The sequence below is a fragment of the Cnephaeus nilssonii genome (genome assembly GCF_951640355.1).
Source record: "Cnephaeus nilssonii genome assembly, chromosome: 1".
In the NCBI taxonomy this organism is placed as follows: domain Eukaryota; kingdom Metazoa; phylum Chordata; class Mammalia; order Chiroptera; family Vespertilionidae; genus Cnephaeus; species Cnephaeus nilssonii.
The window spans coordinates 115,662,844-115,677,077 of NC_137072.1; the positions used below are offsets into that span (position 1 = coordinate 115,662,844).

General features: G+C 57.6%; 1 protein-coding gene across 7 annotated transcripts in view; it reads left to right on the top strand.

The window, feature by feature from the left end:
• TBC1D14 (TBC1 domain family member 14) overlaps nucleotides 1-14,076 on the top strand; it is a 79,317-nt gene extending 65,241 nt beyond the window's left edge. For 3 of the 7 annotated variants that reach the window (XM_079768709.1, XM_079768710.1, XM_079768711.1), the window contains exons 9-14: nucleotides 199-293; nucleotides 2,675-2,746; nucleotides 3,316-3,444; nucleotides 6,198-6,307; nucleotides 8,926-9,184; nucleotides 11,073-14,075. In XM_079768709.1, coding sequence (XP_079624835.1) covers nucleotides 199-293; nucleotides 2,675-2,746; nucleotides 3,316-3,444; nucleotides 6,198-6,307; nucleotides 8,926-9,184; nucleotides 11,073-11,138 — 731 coding nt within the window. In that variant the 3' untranslated portion in view covers nucleotides 11,139-14,075. Of the gene's footprint in view, nucleotides 1-198; nucleotides 294-2,674; nucleotides 2,747-3,315; nucleotides 3,445-6,197; nucleotides 6,308-8,925; nucleotides 9,185-11,072 lie in introns of all 7 variants that reach the window. The other 4 variants (XM_079768713.1, XM_079768712.1, XR_013813410.1 and 1 more) reach the window with 3 other exon arrangements.
• The last annotated feature ends 158 nt before the right edge of the window (nucleotides 14,077-14,234 follow it).

A 14,234-nucleotide genomic window follows, 5' to 3' on the forward strand; every position in this document is an offset into this window, starting at 1 on the left:
TACCTCAGCCTCCGGAAGATACCCATGGCGGTCTGGCGCTAGCGTGCTGTTGGTATTTGCTCTACATCCTGGCGGCCGAGCTGTAACCAGGTCCCGGGACGTCGGAAGCATGTTCCCTTGTCACTCCTGTAAGACTCAGAGCCTCTGAGTCCCGCACGCTGCCCCTGAGAGGGCTCGTGACTCTCGGTCTTTCGGTAGATGCCGGGTTCTCAGCAGCCGACAGAGAAGCCAGTCTGGAGCTGATTAAACTGGACATTTCTAGAACATTCCCTAACCTCTGCATTTTCCAGCAGGTAGGTGGTGGTGATTTGTTGCTTTCAAGCATATTTGTCTGAAATTCACAGATGCCAATCTGCATACGTTGTAATCAAATTGAGAAGTACTTGGGTTTTTGGGTGGAGGGGCCACCAGAGAGGGATAGCAGGGGGAGGGTGGGTCTCATGTTAATACAGGCATCTCTCCCGACCCCTCCACCTCTGGCCAGTCACCTCGGCCTCCACACTAGCCCTGCCATGCCGTCTGACTCTCTCACGCCCATGCTTCTACAGACCTCACAGCACCAGGAGGCCAGGAAAGGTTTCAATTAGAGCAAGTCAGTTCAGGGACCGCCACCCGGAATGCTGCAGGCGATGTGGACGTGTGACACTCTGCAAACATGCGGGTGTCCCAGGCACTCTGACCGTGCGGAGGCGCGAGGTCACTCCCTGGCGGGGCAGCGTGGGGAGGGTCCGGGATGCGGGTCGGGGTCGGTGTCCCTGGGGAGCGGCTCTTAGACTGTGCTGGACTAGGGTGAGTGACAGCCCGCCAGAGAGCGGAGAGACACTCGGCAGAAGGACTGGAATGGAGCCTCGGACACTGACGGGCCAGGACCCGGCTCCTTCGGGAGAGAGAGCCTCGCTGGAGGGCAGACAGCGCAGAGCAGTTCCGGCTGTGGCCCTCCTTACCGCCTGGCTGCTCGGCGCTGGAGCCGGCTGACCTGTCCCTGCTGAGGAGAGTGGAGGGCAGCGCTGCGGCTGGAGGGCGGTCAGGCACCGGCCCCGGTCCTGAGGGGCTGCCGCCTGGGCAGCTGCGGTCCGCCTTTCCCACACCCGGCCCAGAGTGCTCCGTGGAGCATCGCGCTGCATGGGCTTTGGGAGGCGGGGGATTGTCTTGGTGCAGGAAGAGGAGGAGGGGCAGCTAGGAGTCCCTTTTGGGTGGGAGTGGGGCCAGATGGCTTTCTCCTTCCCTCTGGGTTCCCGTGGGTGTGTCTCCCTCAGGCTGTGGTTTCCGAAGTTCTAGATTTCCTCCACGGGCAACATGAAAGCAACGAAGGGTGGGTGGAGAGTGGGGCACCAGCAAGGCGTCCAGAGCTAGTTGGGCGTTTAAATAGGGACCTGTCAGAGACTGCACCACCTTGTCAGCGAAGAGGGGACATTAGCGCCCCGTGAGAAGGACATAATCACGCTGGTGGGATCTGTTGAGTTGAAAACACGCAGCCCTGAGAAGATTCAGTGCCGCACTCGTGTGCTCCTCATTGGGCCTCGGGCCACAGGGGACCTGATGCCGCTGAGGTCGCTGGGCCGCAGGAGGCCCCTCCCTGTGCCCCTCCTTCCGCCCTCTCGTCCTGGATGGCTTCTCTTTTCCTCCCACTGCTGTGTTCTCCTCTTTGCCCCTCTGGTTCTGGAAGTGTCTCTTCCATTTATGCCAGAATGTGACGGTTTGGGCCACGATGTTCTTTTGTAAGTGACTCACCTATGGAGTGACTTCCTAGTCATGCACCATGTACACTTTTTTAAAATCTTCATCTGAGTATATTTTTTCCATTGAAAGAGAGTGGAAGGGAGGGGAAGAGAGAGAGAGAGAGAGAGAGACATCAGTGTGAGAGAGACACATGGATTGGTTGCCTCTTGCATGCACCTTGACCAGGGCTGGGAGCTAATCTGGGACCCTTTGGTGCACAGGCTGATGCTCTAACCTCTGAGCCACACTGGCCAGGGCCCATGTCCACTTTCCACTCCTCATGTTAACTAGGCACGTGGACGGTGTGGACAGTAAGTGTGTGATGTGGACCGAGCCAGCCCCTTCACAGCTCAGACCCGGGGACAGCAGTGTGAGGCCCCTGCTTGCTTCTGTGCTCAACAGGAGGAGATAAACCGCAACACCTCAATGCTGAGGAGTCACAGGAACGCATGGAGAGCTGGGAGGATGTTTGGGTTAAAATGGAGGCTGTTAGGACTTAGGATTGAGAGTGTATTTTCTAGACCTACCATATCAGGAAGCGTAGAAGAAACAGGCCGTGATGGGCGGGGAGGGGTCAGGATGAGCGGCACGGCTGGGAGCAGGCGGGACAAGTCACTGCCCTGCCTGGTTGAACCCTGGCTCCTGGTTGCCCTCGAACTCGGAGGGGGTGTGGCTATACAGCAGGTCCAGGGAGGGGTATTTTTCTGGCGCGGTGCTCAGGCCTGACCCACCAGCTTGCTCAGAGCAGCTTGGTAGACGAATTGGCTGCAGACTGGCTTCTAACTGGGTTGGTAGCTCCTTTGTGAAGTGACGTAATACACGCAGAGCTGCTGGCCTGTGCTGGGCCACGGCTCCCCTCGGCACTCCGCGGGGGCGGGGGCGGGGGCGGCGCCCCAGGCTGTCCTGGGCACTAACCCGACTCTGCATGTGTCCTTTGGTGTGTTGATCCTTGCAGGGCGGCCCGTATCATGACATGTTGCACAGTGTTTTGGGCGCTTACACTTGTTATCGACCGGATGTGGGCTATGTAAGTGAACTTTTCAGTATTTTATCATGTCTCACATTTTAAAAAGAAAGTCAGAATAAGGCCAATGGTGCCGGGACATCTTAGCTGCGGAGGGCGAGGCGAATGCCCTCGTTTCTGTTGGGCATGACAGGTCTCACGGCAGCGAGCTGCCTGCTCCTCCTAAAGGAACCGGGCGGACACAGCTGCCCTGTGGCTTCGTCACATTGTCATTCGATTTGATTTTCGTTGTTCGCATGTGGTTTTTTCAGCATTAAGTGAAGACAAGCCTTTAGCAGTAACCATTGTAAAACTGTGCTGCTGTGTATGCGGCTTAGCCGAGGCCTGTGCATGGTGCCAGGTGTAGCACGTTCCGATAGACACATCTCTATGCACGAGGCAGCTGAGTCTAGGGGCCGTGTCCCAGGTGGCAGATGCGGAGGGAGGCGTTCCACGGGGCCATGGGGGCGGGGTGAGAGCAGACAGGCGGCTTCCTGCTGAGAGCGGATTCCATGGAAGCTGTCACTCAGCTTTGGGGGAGGCCGTGGGTGGGTGTGCAGGCCGCGGCGCATTTAACCCCCTCCTTCCCGCAGGTGCAGGGCATGTCCTTCATAGCCGCAGTGCTGATCCTGAACTTGGACACTGCGGATGCCTTCATCGCGTTTTCCAATCTTTTGAATAAACCCTGTCAAATGGCGTTTTTCCGAGTGGACCATGGCCTTGTGAGTATCCCCTGTGCCCAGCAAGAACCGCCCAGGCAGCCATCTTTTCAGTGGAAAAGAACACACCCGCCCCACACACACCCCACGAAGAAGGAGTCGGAGAAAGCACTGTGGAAGTGGGAGGGACTTGGGCATTGTGTTGGATTTTAAAAACACGTAGCTAATAGCCATATGTATGACTTTCTCAAGACAGCTGCTCAGAAAGCGTTTCTGAAAATACGTTCTCTGCACAGTTGGGGGGGGGGCAGCCCCTGCACAAACATGCCCGCTTTGGGTGGCGCAGTCTCCGCGTGGGGTCTGCGCGTGGACGTGGCGGAGCTGAGCCATCTTGCTGCTCCGTGACGTCGGGGCGCTCCGTGCGGGGCGCTCACACAGACAGGAGGGTGTGTGAGGCGCTCCTGCGTGGACGGAGGCAGCGGTGCGTCAGGGCGCGGCTGGCAGTGCAGGTTTCATTGACTGAGCTGAGTCCGTGCCACGCATTATACACACAGACGGCTGCGGGGGCCTCCGAGGCCCCTCACAGGCTCCCGGATGTGGGTCCTCTGCGTGGCCCGATGGGGAGGGGAGGCTCCCATTCAGGGCGCACAGCCGTGAGGGAGGAGCCCAGGTGCCCCGTCCTGCCTCCTCAGCCCTGTTCTTTCAGGAGGCCAGGGGATGGCGCCCGCCTGACAGGCCCGTCGGCGTTCACGTTAGTGTGGCATTGACGTGCTGGTAGCTGCTGGTAGTTACCTCCAGTGCTGCCAGACCACTGGTCCGAGAGGTTAGGTCAGCCAGGCATAGTCCCTCTTCAAATCTTAAAGCCTCCTGAGTAGTTCCTGTTCAAGACAGGGCAGCTGGTCTTTATTTTAAATAAAGAAAAAGTATTTAAAAACTTGCTACATGGGTGGCTGTTAGGGGAAGTACAAATTGGCAGAATTCTTCTGGAAGAAACTTGGTATTAAGTATCAATAGCGGTAAATGGTGTTGGTATGTAATTCTGCTTGTAAGAATCTAAGGAAGTCCAAGCGGGGACCAAGCATTAAGCACAAAGATGGTTGTCACACAAGTATTTATCATTATTTAATAATAATTTAAAATTACATGTCGGTGTGAAAGTTGAAGACCTTTAAAAATGGGGCTTAGGGGAAACAGTAGGGTTCGTTGCGATCTGGTGAGAGACCCAGTGCAGAAGCAGTGTTGGCTCCGAATCGTGCTGTAAAGAAGGATTTAGGATGAAGGGATACTTTTTCAAAAGCACGTGGAGTGGAGCATCTCCTTAGTGGCTCCCACGTGTAACTGTAGAGGGACCACAGTTCGCAGAGATGGTGGGGATCTCGATGGCTTCTGCTCCAAGGTTTCCCAAAGCGGCACTGAGGTCCTGCTTTCCGTCGGGAAGAGCTTCTCCTGTAGAGTAGAAGGATTACATCGCAATAGCTCCTAATTTTGAATATAAGACCCCAGTTTTCTCTTTGGCAACATCTGATAAAAACTGGACTGAAGAATTTTAGCCTAATGACTAAGGAAGAACCAGAGAAGCATAATGCTGACCGGACCTTCATTGGCAGCAGGGCCTTCCAGTAGCCGCGCTGTTGACCTTGGGGCCGGACGCCGTGGTGGGGCTGACCTGGGCATTGAACGGCGTCTCTGGCCTCTAGCCGCGGAGTGCCAGCAGCACCTCCCGCTAGCTGTAACCACCAGAAACGTCCTCAGACATAGCCGATGTCCCCGGGAGGAGAGGACCCCATGGGGAACTCTGGTTTCCAGTACACTCATGCATGAAGGCGAGCAGGCAGCATCCGAAAGCCACCTGCCACATGCCTCCCCGTAGTACACGGAGCAGCCTGCCCGCCTCTCGGCTGGGGCCGCCCCCGTCCAGCAGCAGCTGCAGGTCCACGCGGCTCCCTGCGCACTGCATCCCACAGGCCCTGCAGGCAGCCAGAAGCCGGTGCTGGGGAAGGGCTGGCTGTGCCCGCTGCTCCTCCCCGAGTGTTTCCTCCCTCACTGCTTCCGGAGCCGGAGCCGGAGCCGGAGCCGTGCTGCCGGGCCTGGGGTCTCTGTCGCCTTCCCTGGCAATGCTGAGGGCTGGGAGCATGGTGTGCATGTGTCAGATCGTTCAGCCACGAGTTCCTTCCCGGTTCTAGAGGAGTGAGCCCTAAAGGCTCCGCCTTGGCAGAGGGACAGACACGGGTCAGGTCCCGGCCACACACTCATGTGCCCGTTTCTTCTCCGCACATCGGAGGAGGAATAAGGTGTAGCTCGTGGTGTTATGTGAAGATGCGTGGAGTGCTCACAGGCGAACTCGAGATCTCGGTTCAGTTTCCGACACCAAGCAAAGCGGCATCTCCGCAGAGCAGGCCTGGGTTTCTGCTTTCCCGGGGTACACAGTTCACACGGCTCTGCCGTCGGCCTGTGCAGAGCGCTGTGTCGGAGACAGCGGGCACGCCTTCGTTAAAGGCTGCATTAGTGCCGGAAGCCGCTCGCCAGCATTGGAGCCCGTTGGGTAGACCTGCTGGACGCAGGGGACGCAGCAGTGCCCGTGGCGCGGTGGGACGGGCACGGTGGGACGGGCGCGGTGGGACGGGCGCGGTGGGACGGGATGCGCTGCTAGAACGGCCTGTGTGCTCCTCGCCTTCACCCGTCGGAAGGCGTCACTGGCAGTTAACACGAGGAGGTGACTGTTGGGTTCTAATGGTGTAAGCATGTTGGCTGGTTTTGTAGGTTGGAAATGTGTGCTGATGATTAGTTTACTGGTGTATTTCACATTATCTCCCCAGATGTTGACTTATTTTGCTGCATTTGAGGTATTCTTTGAAGAAAATTTGCCGAAATTATTTACTCATTTCAAGAAAAACAGCTTAACTCCAGACATCTACCTAATTGATTGGTGAGTGTGCATTTTCGTGTTTACCCCTCCCGCCCCACGTTCCACTGTCCTCACGGCCGGCTCCCTCAGGCTCAGCTGCCCACGCCGCTGCCTGTCCCCAGCTCCGGCCCCAGGCGTCCGCTGGCACCATCGCTCTTTCTTGTTTCTCTCTGTGAGCCTGCTTGGGCCCTCTGAGCTCCTTCAGGGACAAGTGGGGTCTGGGACCTGTTTGCTTTCGAAGCGCCATTTACCCATCATTAAGCGCGACGCCACTGAGCGCCAGGTCTGGCTGTGCCAGGCTCTGCTGGGATCTAGACAGCGGTGGTGAGCAGGACAGGCGGTGCCTGTCAGAGCCTTGCCTAGAGGGAGACATGCCCGTGGATGGCGGTACTGCACGTTAAGTGTGTCTCTGCAGCAGGGGGAGGACAGCGGTCCTGGACCCAGGCTTAAGGGTCAGCGTGCACAGGGGCAGCAAACATGAGCCCCCGCCGAGGCCTGATAGGAGCCTGGTGGTCCGGAACTAGCAGGGCTCCAGCAGGTGCCTGGCGACGCCGGGGCCGAGGGAAGCGGGGAGGGTGGCAGGGGAGAGGTCAGGAGGCCAGGTCCCAGTGTGTGTGGGAGCCACGCGGAGGCGCTTGGGCAGCATTGCAGGGGCCAAGGGAGTGTGGAAGGCTTTTGATTGGGCGGAGACGAAGGTGGGTTATCTCCAGAAGTGAGCGTTAGGTTACGTGGGAGAAAGGGAGCCTGGAGGCAGAGGCAGATGAAGGGAAAAGACCAGGGTTTGTGCGGGGAGCGGGCAGGGGAAGCGGTGGTGCCCGAGCGTTTGCGGGAATGCAGGAGATGGCCAAGAACTGTCGCCTGCTCCCCTGCCCAGCGCTGAGGGGCTCGCAGCGCCACCAGCTGAGATCTGAGCACCGGGCCCGGTTTGCTTCACACATGAGAAATGGGAGGCTCAGCGCCCCGGTCCGGCTGCGTTTTCCGTGAGGAAAGTCCCCTGCAGGGTCTGTCCAGATTCTCTTGACTTCTGGCCACCCCGCTGCTGCCAGCTGCTCTGACCAGGCCCGCTCTCAGTGGCGCCTGGGACCGGCGTCCCCGACACGCGCCTCCCCGCACCGCGGTGGCCTCCTCTGTCCAGAGGTTCTGTCGCTGGTTCCCCGCCCTGGAGAGTAAAGCTCGGCCGCCCGGCCGCCCGGCCGCCCCAGCCCCGTCTCAGCTTCTCAGCGTGCTCTCCCCTTTGCTGCTCGCGGCTTCTGCCTGGGGCTTCCTGGCTCTTCCTGGGATTTGCCAGGTCTGCTCCTGCCTCGGAGCTCGGGAACCTGGATGCTTTCCAGACCCTTCTCTTGGCTCCTGGCTTCCTCTTCAGGGCTTTATGCAAACGTCACTTGTCAGCGATGCGTTCTTCCCTGAACAGGTGTGTGTGTGCACGCTCTCACACACATACACATCGGACTGGCCGTCCCTGCCTCCCCCCTGCTTGCAGTTAAACCCACACACCCTCCAGCGGGGGGCGGGGAACGGTGTTTGCTCCATGCTACCGTGCACCCTCACCACCAAAGCACAGTGACTGGCAGGAGCAGTCTTCAGCCAGCCTGGCGACGGGCTGGCCGCCTCCGCGGGAGGGCTCGGAGCTCAGGCGTTAGCTCGCGGACAACGGTACCGCCTGGGTGAGGACTAAGGGCGCAGGCTCTGCCCACGGCTTTCTTGATCGTTCGCATGTTGGCTTCATTCTGTAAAGTTCAGAATATCTAAGTCGTTAATGGAGGCCACACGCATCTGAACTCAAGAATGCTGTTGAAGAAATTTCTTCTGTTGTCACTCTCTCCCTCTTCTTATCACTACTCTATGTTCTGATCACTTTTCACTCGAGTCTGCTTTTAAGACGTGAGGGCTTGATCTCGGCGAGTGGGCGGGCAGGAAGAGGTAGGACTGTGGACTGGGTCAGTTCTGTTTCATTTTAGAAAAACAAGCACGTGCTCCAGGTGGAACTGAGAACGCCCCCAGATAGGCTGGAAACAGGGCCGCCGGGCCCTCAGCGGCCTTTGGTGCGCAGGCTGACGCCTGGCCGCCGAGCCGCCCTGGCCAGGGCGTGGTGATCACAGTCCTTTAAGGGAAGGCATACTCGTATTTCATTTCTTCATCTGGGGGTTTGCATCGTTAAGATGAGAATTTGTAATCTGCGGTCAAATTTATTTGGAAAAAGTTCTTTGTTCCTTTGCTGACCCCTACAGGGAGGAAAGCAGACAGTCCTCTTCCCATGCATGTGGACACGGAATGGGGCGTTTCTGTGTGCTGTTCTCATCCCGCACCGGACTCTGCTCTCTCTGCCTTAGTGACCTCATGTCCCGCGCCTGCCAGCAGCGTAGCTCACAGTAGTGCTGATAAATACTGGTTGCATGTGGAAGTAACAGTAGCCGTGATGAGGAGTTGTACTGTGTTTGAGATTCCGTGTGCGAGCCGGTCCTGCTGTGTCCTACCATTTGCACCCTGGCCTTCGGGATGAGCCCAGGCCTCGCGCCCCCGCACCCCGGCCCCATGTTTGTATCTGAGGACGGCAGTCAGGCTGGGGAGCCTGGAGTGGAGCTCAGCCGACTCAGGGTCCTTCTCTGCCAGCCCCCCTGAAGCGCTCCACTCCCCTGCAGGATCTTTACCTTGTACAGTAAGTCTCTGCCCCTCGACCTGGCCTGCCGCATCTGGGACGTGTTCTGCCGCGACGGGGAGGAGTTCCTGTTCCGCACGGCCCTGGGCATCCTGAGGCTGTTCGAGGACATCCTGACCAGGATGGACTTCATCCACGTCGCCCAGTTCCTCACCAGGCTGCCCGAGGACCTGCCCGCAGACGAGGTTTTTGCCTCCATAGCTGCAGTTCAGATGCAAAGTCGCAACAAGAAGTGGGCTCAGGTGAGCGGGTCTTCTGGTCCTTTCTTCCTTGGAGCCCCGTGTGCAGAGCCCTCTGAGGAAGCAGCCCGGCTCAGAGCTCTGAGGCCCGGCTCTGCCCGGGGGCCTGTCCGGTGCAGGGGCTGTGGCACCTCAGCCTCCACCCTTTCGGCAGGGCCCTGGGAGGCCAGAGCTGGTTAGTCATCACGGTGCTCCCTGCCTGGAAGACGGTGCTCCCTGCATGATAGACGGCATTTGTAACCCCCGCCCCCCCCCCCCCCCCTTTAAAAATGCCTGCGGCAGAAGCCAAGGGAACTAGCACTCACCTGCCCCTCCTCCCGGGGAGGTGTTCCCGGGACGAGGTCCTGCCCCCGCTTCCCTGGTTGTGTTACTACCTTCACTTTCCCACGTGCAGTCACGGCTGCTGATCTTCCTTCCAAGTCGCAGGGGCTTCCCTGTGGCCACCCCCCCACACCCACCCATACACACACAGCCCATACACACCCTTACACACACACAACCCCACACATGAAACCGTACACACACCCCATACATACACACAGCCTCCACACACCCATACACACACACACAACCCCACACATACCCATACACACACACCTATACACACACACACACAATCCCCCCACACACCCATACACACACAACCCCTCACACACCCATACACACACACACAAAGAACCACACACACACCCGTACACACACCCCATACATACACACAGCCTCCACACACCCATACACACACACAACCCTCCACATATATGCACAACCCCTATACCCATACACACACACACAACCCCCACACACACACCCATACACAAACACAACCCACACACACCTACCCACAGCCACACATACCCTACACACACACACACACACACACACACACACACACACCCAGCTACACACACTCCCTCCCTCCCCCCCCCCCCCCCCGACACACACACACACAAAGAGGGAAGGATTAAACCCAGATCTGACGTTTTAGGAACTAAGTAAAAATTACTGGTTAAAACGAGGTCAGAGTTTATTGGACACCATGGTGGGCTAGTGATAGGTTAGCCTGCTGGGGGTGGGGTGAGCACATGGGGTTCCATATAGCCGGCCCGGGGGATTGTGGTCCGAGCACGGTCCTACAGGCTGTGCCGAGGGAAGGCCTGGTGAGCGTTACAAACAAGTGCATGTTTATGTTTGGGTGGCCGAGCTGTTTGCTCAGAGGGGGGCGGCTTGTGTCTGCCATTAGTCCTCTGGGCCACCTTTGAGACCTCAGTATTCCTGCTTTCCCTGTGGCTGTAAGTAAACGGCAGGTGCCTGGCCTCTGGTGGGTCACACGGGTGCTCCCTGACCCCTGGGTTTAGAAGTCAGACAGATGAGGGTGTGAGCCCGTGGGCTGTTTGGGAGGGAGTCACACCTGTGGGCGCCGTTGCTCAGATGCCTTCCGATGGGGTCACCTTCCTGCGCTGCTGTGCGGAGTGAACAGCGGTGAGCGAGCGCCTGTGGCGTGAGGCTCTGCTGGCCATAGAGGGGCTCGGGAACTACCGCTGTTGTCATTGTCCCGCTGTTGTTAGGCAGTCACAGCGGGTGTAATATTTACAAAGTGAAGGTGCTAACCAAGAGCTGAGAGCAGAGAGGAGGGAGCCCCGCCCCGCCCCGCCCCTTGGGAAGGTCAGGAAGGAGCGGGAAGCAGGCTTTGTGGTGGGAGCACGGGGGGGGGGGGGGGGGGGGGGGGGCCCTGCAGCCTGTCTGTGGCTGGTGGGACGGAGGGAGGGAGGGCATGGTGCAGAGCTGGCCTGGCGGGTCCACGGCAGAGGTGCGCGGGGGCAGGTGTGGAGCAGCGGGGGAGGCGGTCACCGGCAGCCCGGGGTCTGTGGTCAGTGTCTGCCTGTGGTTGCAGGTGCTGGCGGCATTGCAGAGGGACAGCCGGGAGATGGAGAAAGGAAGCCCGTCGCTCAGACACTGAGGCGGCAGGTGGACGCGGCACCGGAGCAGAGCGGCCAGCGCACCGTGCTGTGGGGCGGACACTCTGGCAGCCGAGAACAGGGCCTGTTCCTGTTTGGTTCCTGGTACTGCAGTTGGCCTTAAAACAAACCAGACTCTTAAAGGGTTAAACCCAGGCTTAGCCTGAAGAAGCTCAGTGGAATGATGACTAGTATTGACATGGCAACCACTGCACACTGCATGGTTTACAAACAGGGCGGTGGCTCTCTCCTATTCCAGCAAATGTGATTAAATTGCGCTGCTTCTCTGTCACGACCGCCAGGGCGTAGTCTTTCTTAGCCGAGGTGCATGAGGAGGGTTAGGGAGACCTCGGAGATGTTACTGGCCCGTGGTCACCTCTCTTGATAAGAAAGGGATTGCTGATTTAGTTACTGAGGTACTCGCTCCGCAAACAGGTCCAGTGTTTAAAGCCCACCGACCAAAGATGCACACGAGGCACACGAGCTCTCGTGGACGCCCTGGGACTCACCGGCCCTCGGGGTGACGTCTTACCATGTTGCCTTGACAGTCACAGCGCGAGGGCTGACTGCACGCGTAGGCCCAGCAGGAGCCCTGCGCTCCCAGAGGTCGCCCCGGCCCCTGGCGGGCAATGGAGGGCAGTGGGAGCAGAAGGCCCCAGACACAGAGACAACCCTGAGGCCGATGGAAACAGAAGGGACACAGGCTCCCTTTAAGTCACAGGTGTTAAACTGCCCTGCTCATTGGTGTGCAGGCGCGACAGCACAGTGAGTGTGAGTGTGTGTGTGTGAGCGTGAGTGTGTGTGTGTGAGAATGTGAGAGTGAGTGTGTGTGTGTGTGTGAGCGTGAGTGTGTGTGAGTGTGTGTGTGAAAGTGTGTGTTGAGTGTGTGTGTGTTGTGTGTGTGTGTGAATGAGTGTGTGTATGTGTGTGTGTTGAGTGTGTGTGTATGTGTGTGTTGAGTGTGTGAGTGTTAGTGTGTGTGTGTGAGTGTGTGTGTGAGTGTGAGTGTGTGTGAGTGTGTGTGTGTTGTGTGTGTGTGTGAATGAGTGTGTGTGTGTGTGAGTGTGTGTGTATGTGTGTGTGTTGAGTGTGTGAGTGTTAGTGTGTGTGTGTGAGTGTGTGTGTGAGTGTGAGTGTGAGTGTGAGTGTGAGTGTGGGGCCCTGCTCCCTTGCTCTGACAGAATGCTCCTCTGTCCTTTGTCACCTGGACAGCAGCGTCAGCCCTGGGTGCCTGTGTTTCCTCCTCGCACATTTGGCCTAAAGATGGACTCTGCTGAGGACCGAGAAGTGAGCCACCGTATCCAGTGGCCCCGAGAGTCCTGTCACATTTTCATGTCCTTCCTGTCAGCCTTTCCATTCTAGCTGGTTTCCCAAGTTCATTAGCACCTTTTTTGTTCAAGATTTTCCTTGATGAATTTTAAGAACTTTGTATTAAGGACTTTGGTTATCCAACTTCAAATAAATGAATAGTTTTTGCACAGAGTATTCCAAAGGAGCGGCACCTCTCTATGGAAACAGGTTCCCACGGGATAATCCATTGGCGGGTTGACCTCTGGGTGTGTGGGCGACGCGGCTGCAGGGCACCGGCAGCCGGCTCTGGCCCTTCTCGGCTGGACTGCCCAGCCCAGGGAGCATCCCCGGCTGGTCCTGTGTCTGACGTTGGGAGGGCCCTCAGCTTCCGGTGTGGAAGTAGGAGCCCTGGGCGGGGAAGCTGGCTGTGCATTGCTCGATAGGTTTTCTAGTCTGCCATGCCCACTGCTGACACCTGCCGTGCGATAGCGGCTGCGAGCCGGGCCGCCCTCGTGCCTCGTCCTGGCTCCGCTCTTGCGGCCTTTCCCGGAATCGCTTTTGCTCCCGGGCTCCCCTGCGTTCCCAGGGAGGCTGCTGAGCGGACGGGAACCGCTTCCTGCCTCGGCCTGTAAGTGCTGACTCGCTGACCTCGGGGGAGATCCTCCCTGCGGCTGGCTCTCTGCGCCGTCCAGACGGGGCAGCTGGTCCTGACACCCCGATGCTGAGTGTAGCCGGCTGGGCTGCGCGCACCTCCGTTTCCTTCCTCAGACCTGCATCTCTCACCGCCCATAGGATGCTCCTTCAGCCGGGACAGGAAGTGGGGCCTCCAAGTGCATCTGTGCGTTCAGACCCAGCCCTGAACGGGTTTTGTCGGCTTGACACCTCTTTGGATAGCATTCTGCATTAAGTTTTTGGGTTGTTTTAATCCTCACCTGAGGATATTTTTTCCATTGATGCTAGAAAGAGTGGAAGGGAGAGAGGAGGGAGAGAGGGAGAGAGAGAGAGAAGCACCCACGTGAGACACATTGATTGATTGCCCCCACCCCCCAGGTGCCTGACAGGGGCTGGGGAACCTGCAACCGAGGTACATGCCCTTGACCGAGAATGAACCTGCGACCCTTCAGTCCACAGGCCAACGCTCTAACCACTGAGCGCCCCGGCCAGAGCTGCATTACATTTTTAAACAAGATTCCATGTCATCTATCTGTTCAGAAGAGGTTTTTGTGACCTGCTCAGGGACCCCATGAGGTCTGGCCGGCTGGCTCTGTCCCCTGCAGAGGCCAGGAAGTCCTCATCCACGCCCAGCACGTGGCCCCTTCCACAGAGGGCTGCTCCGCTGGACTGTCCACTAAAACCGGGACCAAACCGGGAGGCCCAGCCTCGGGCCCGCCCCTCCCACTCCCGGCCTGACCCCAGGACTCCGCTGGAGACAGGTTTCCCCGTAGAAGAGCCTTCTTACCTACTCAGTGGGACTGTTTTCGATAGTTTGCTGATGGAAAACGTCTGTTCACACTTGCTACAGACCCTGTTTTAATTGCTTGTACAGTTGGCCTTTAATCTTAGGTAGTAAAGTGTATCAAATTAGGACTTTCTGAATTGTAAATATATGGTTTTATTAAATAAAAGTCATGTAAAATTGTTACTTATATTCCTTGTAGTCTGATTTAAAATTGACATTCTCACCGTCAAATATGGCAAATATTTGACTTGGAGCGTTATACTGTTCCAGTATTTTAAATACCACTTAATAGGATCGCTGAGATCAAAAGGATGGTAACAGTTGGGGTAATTTGGTTAAGGGGTTCTGG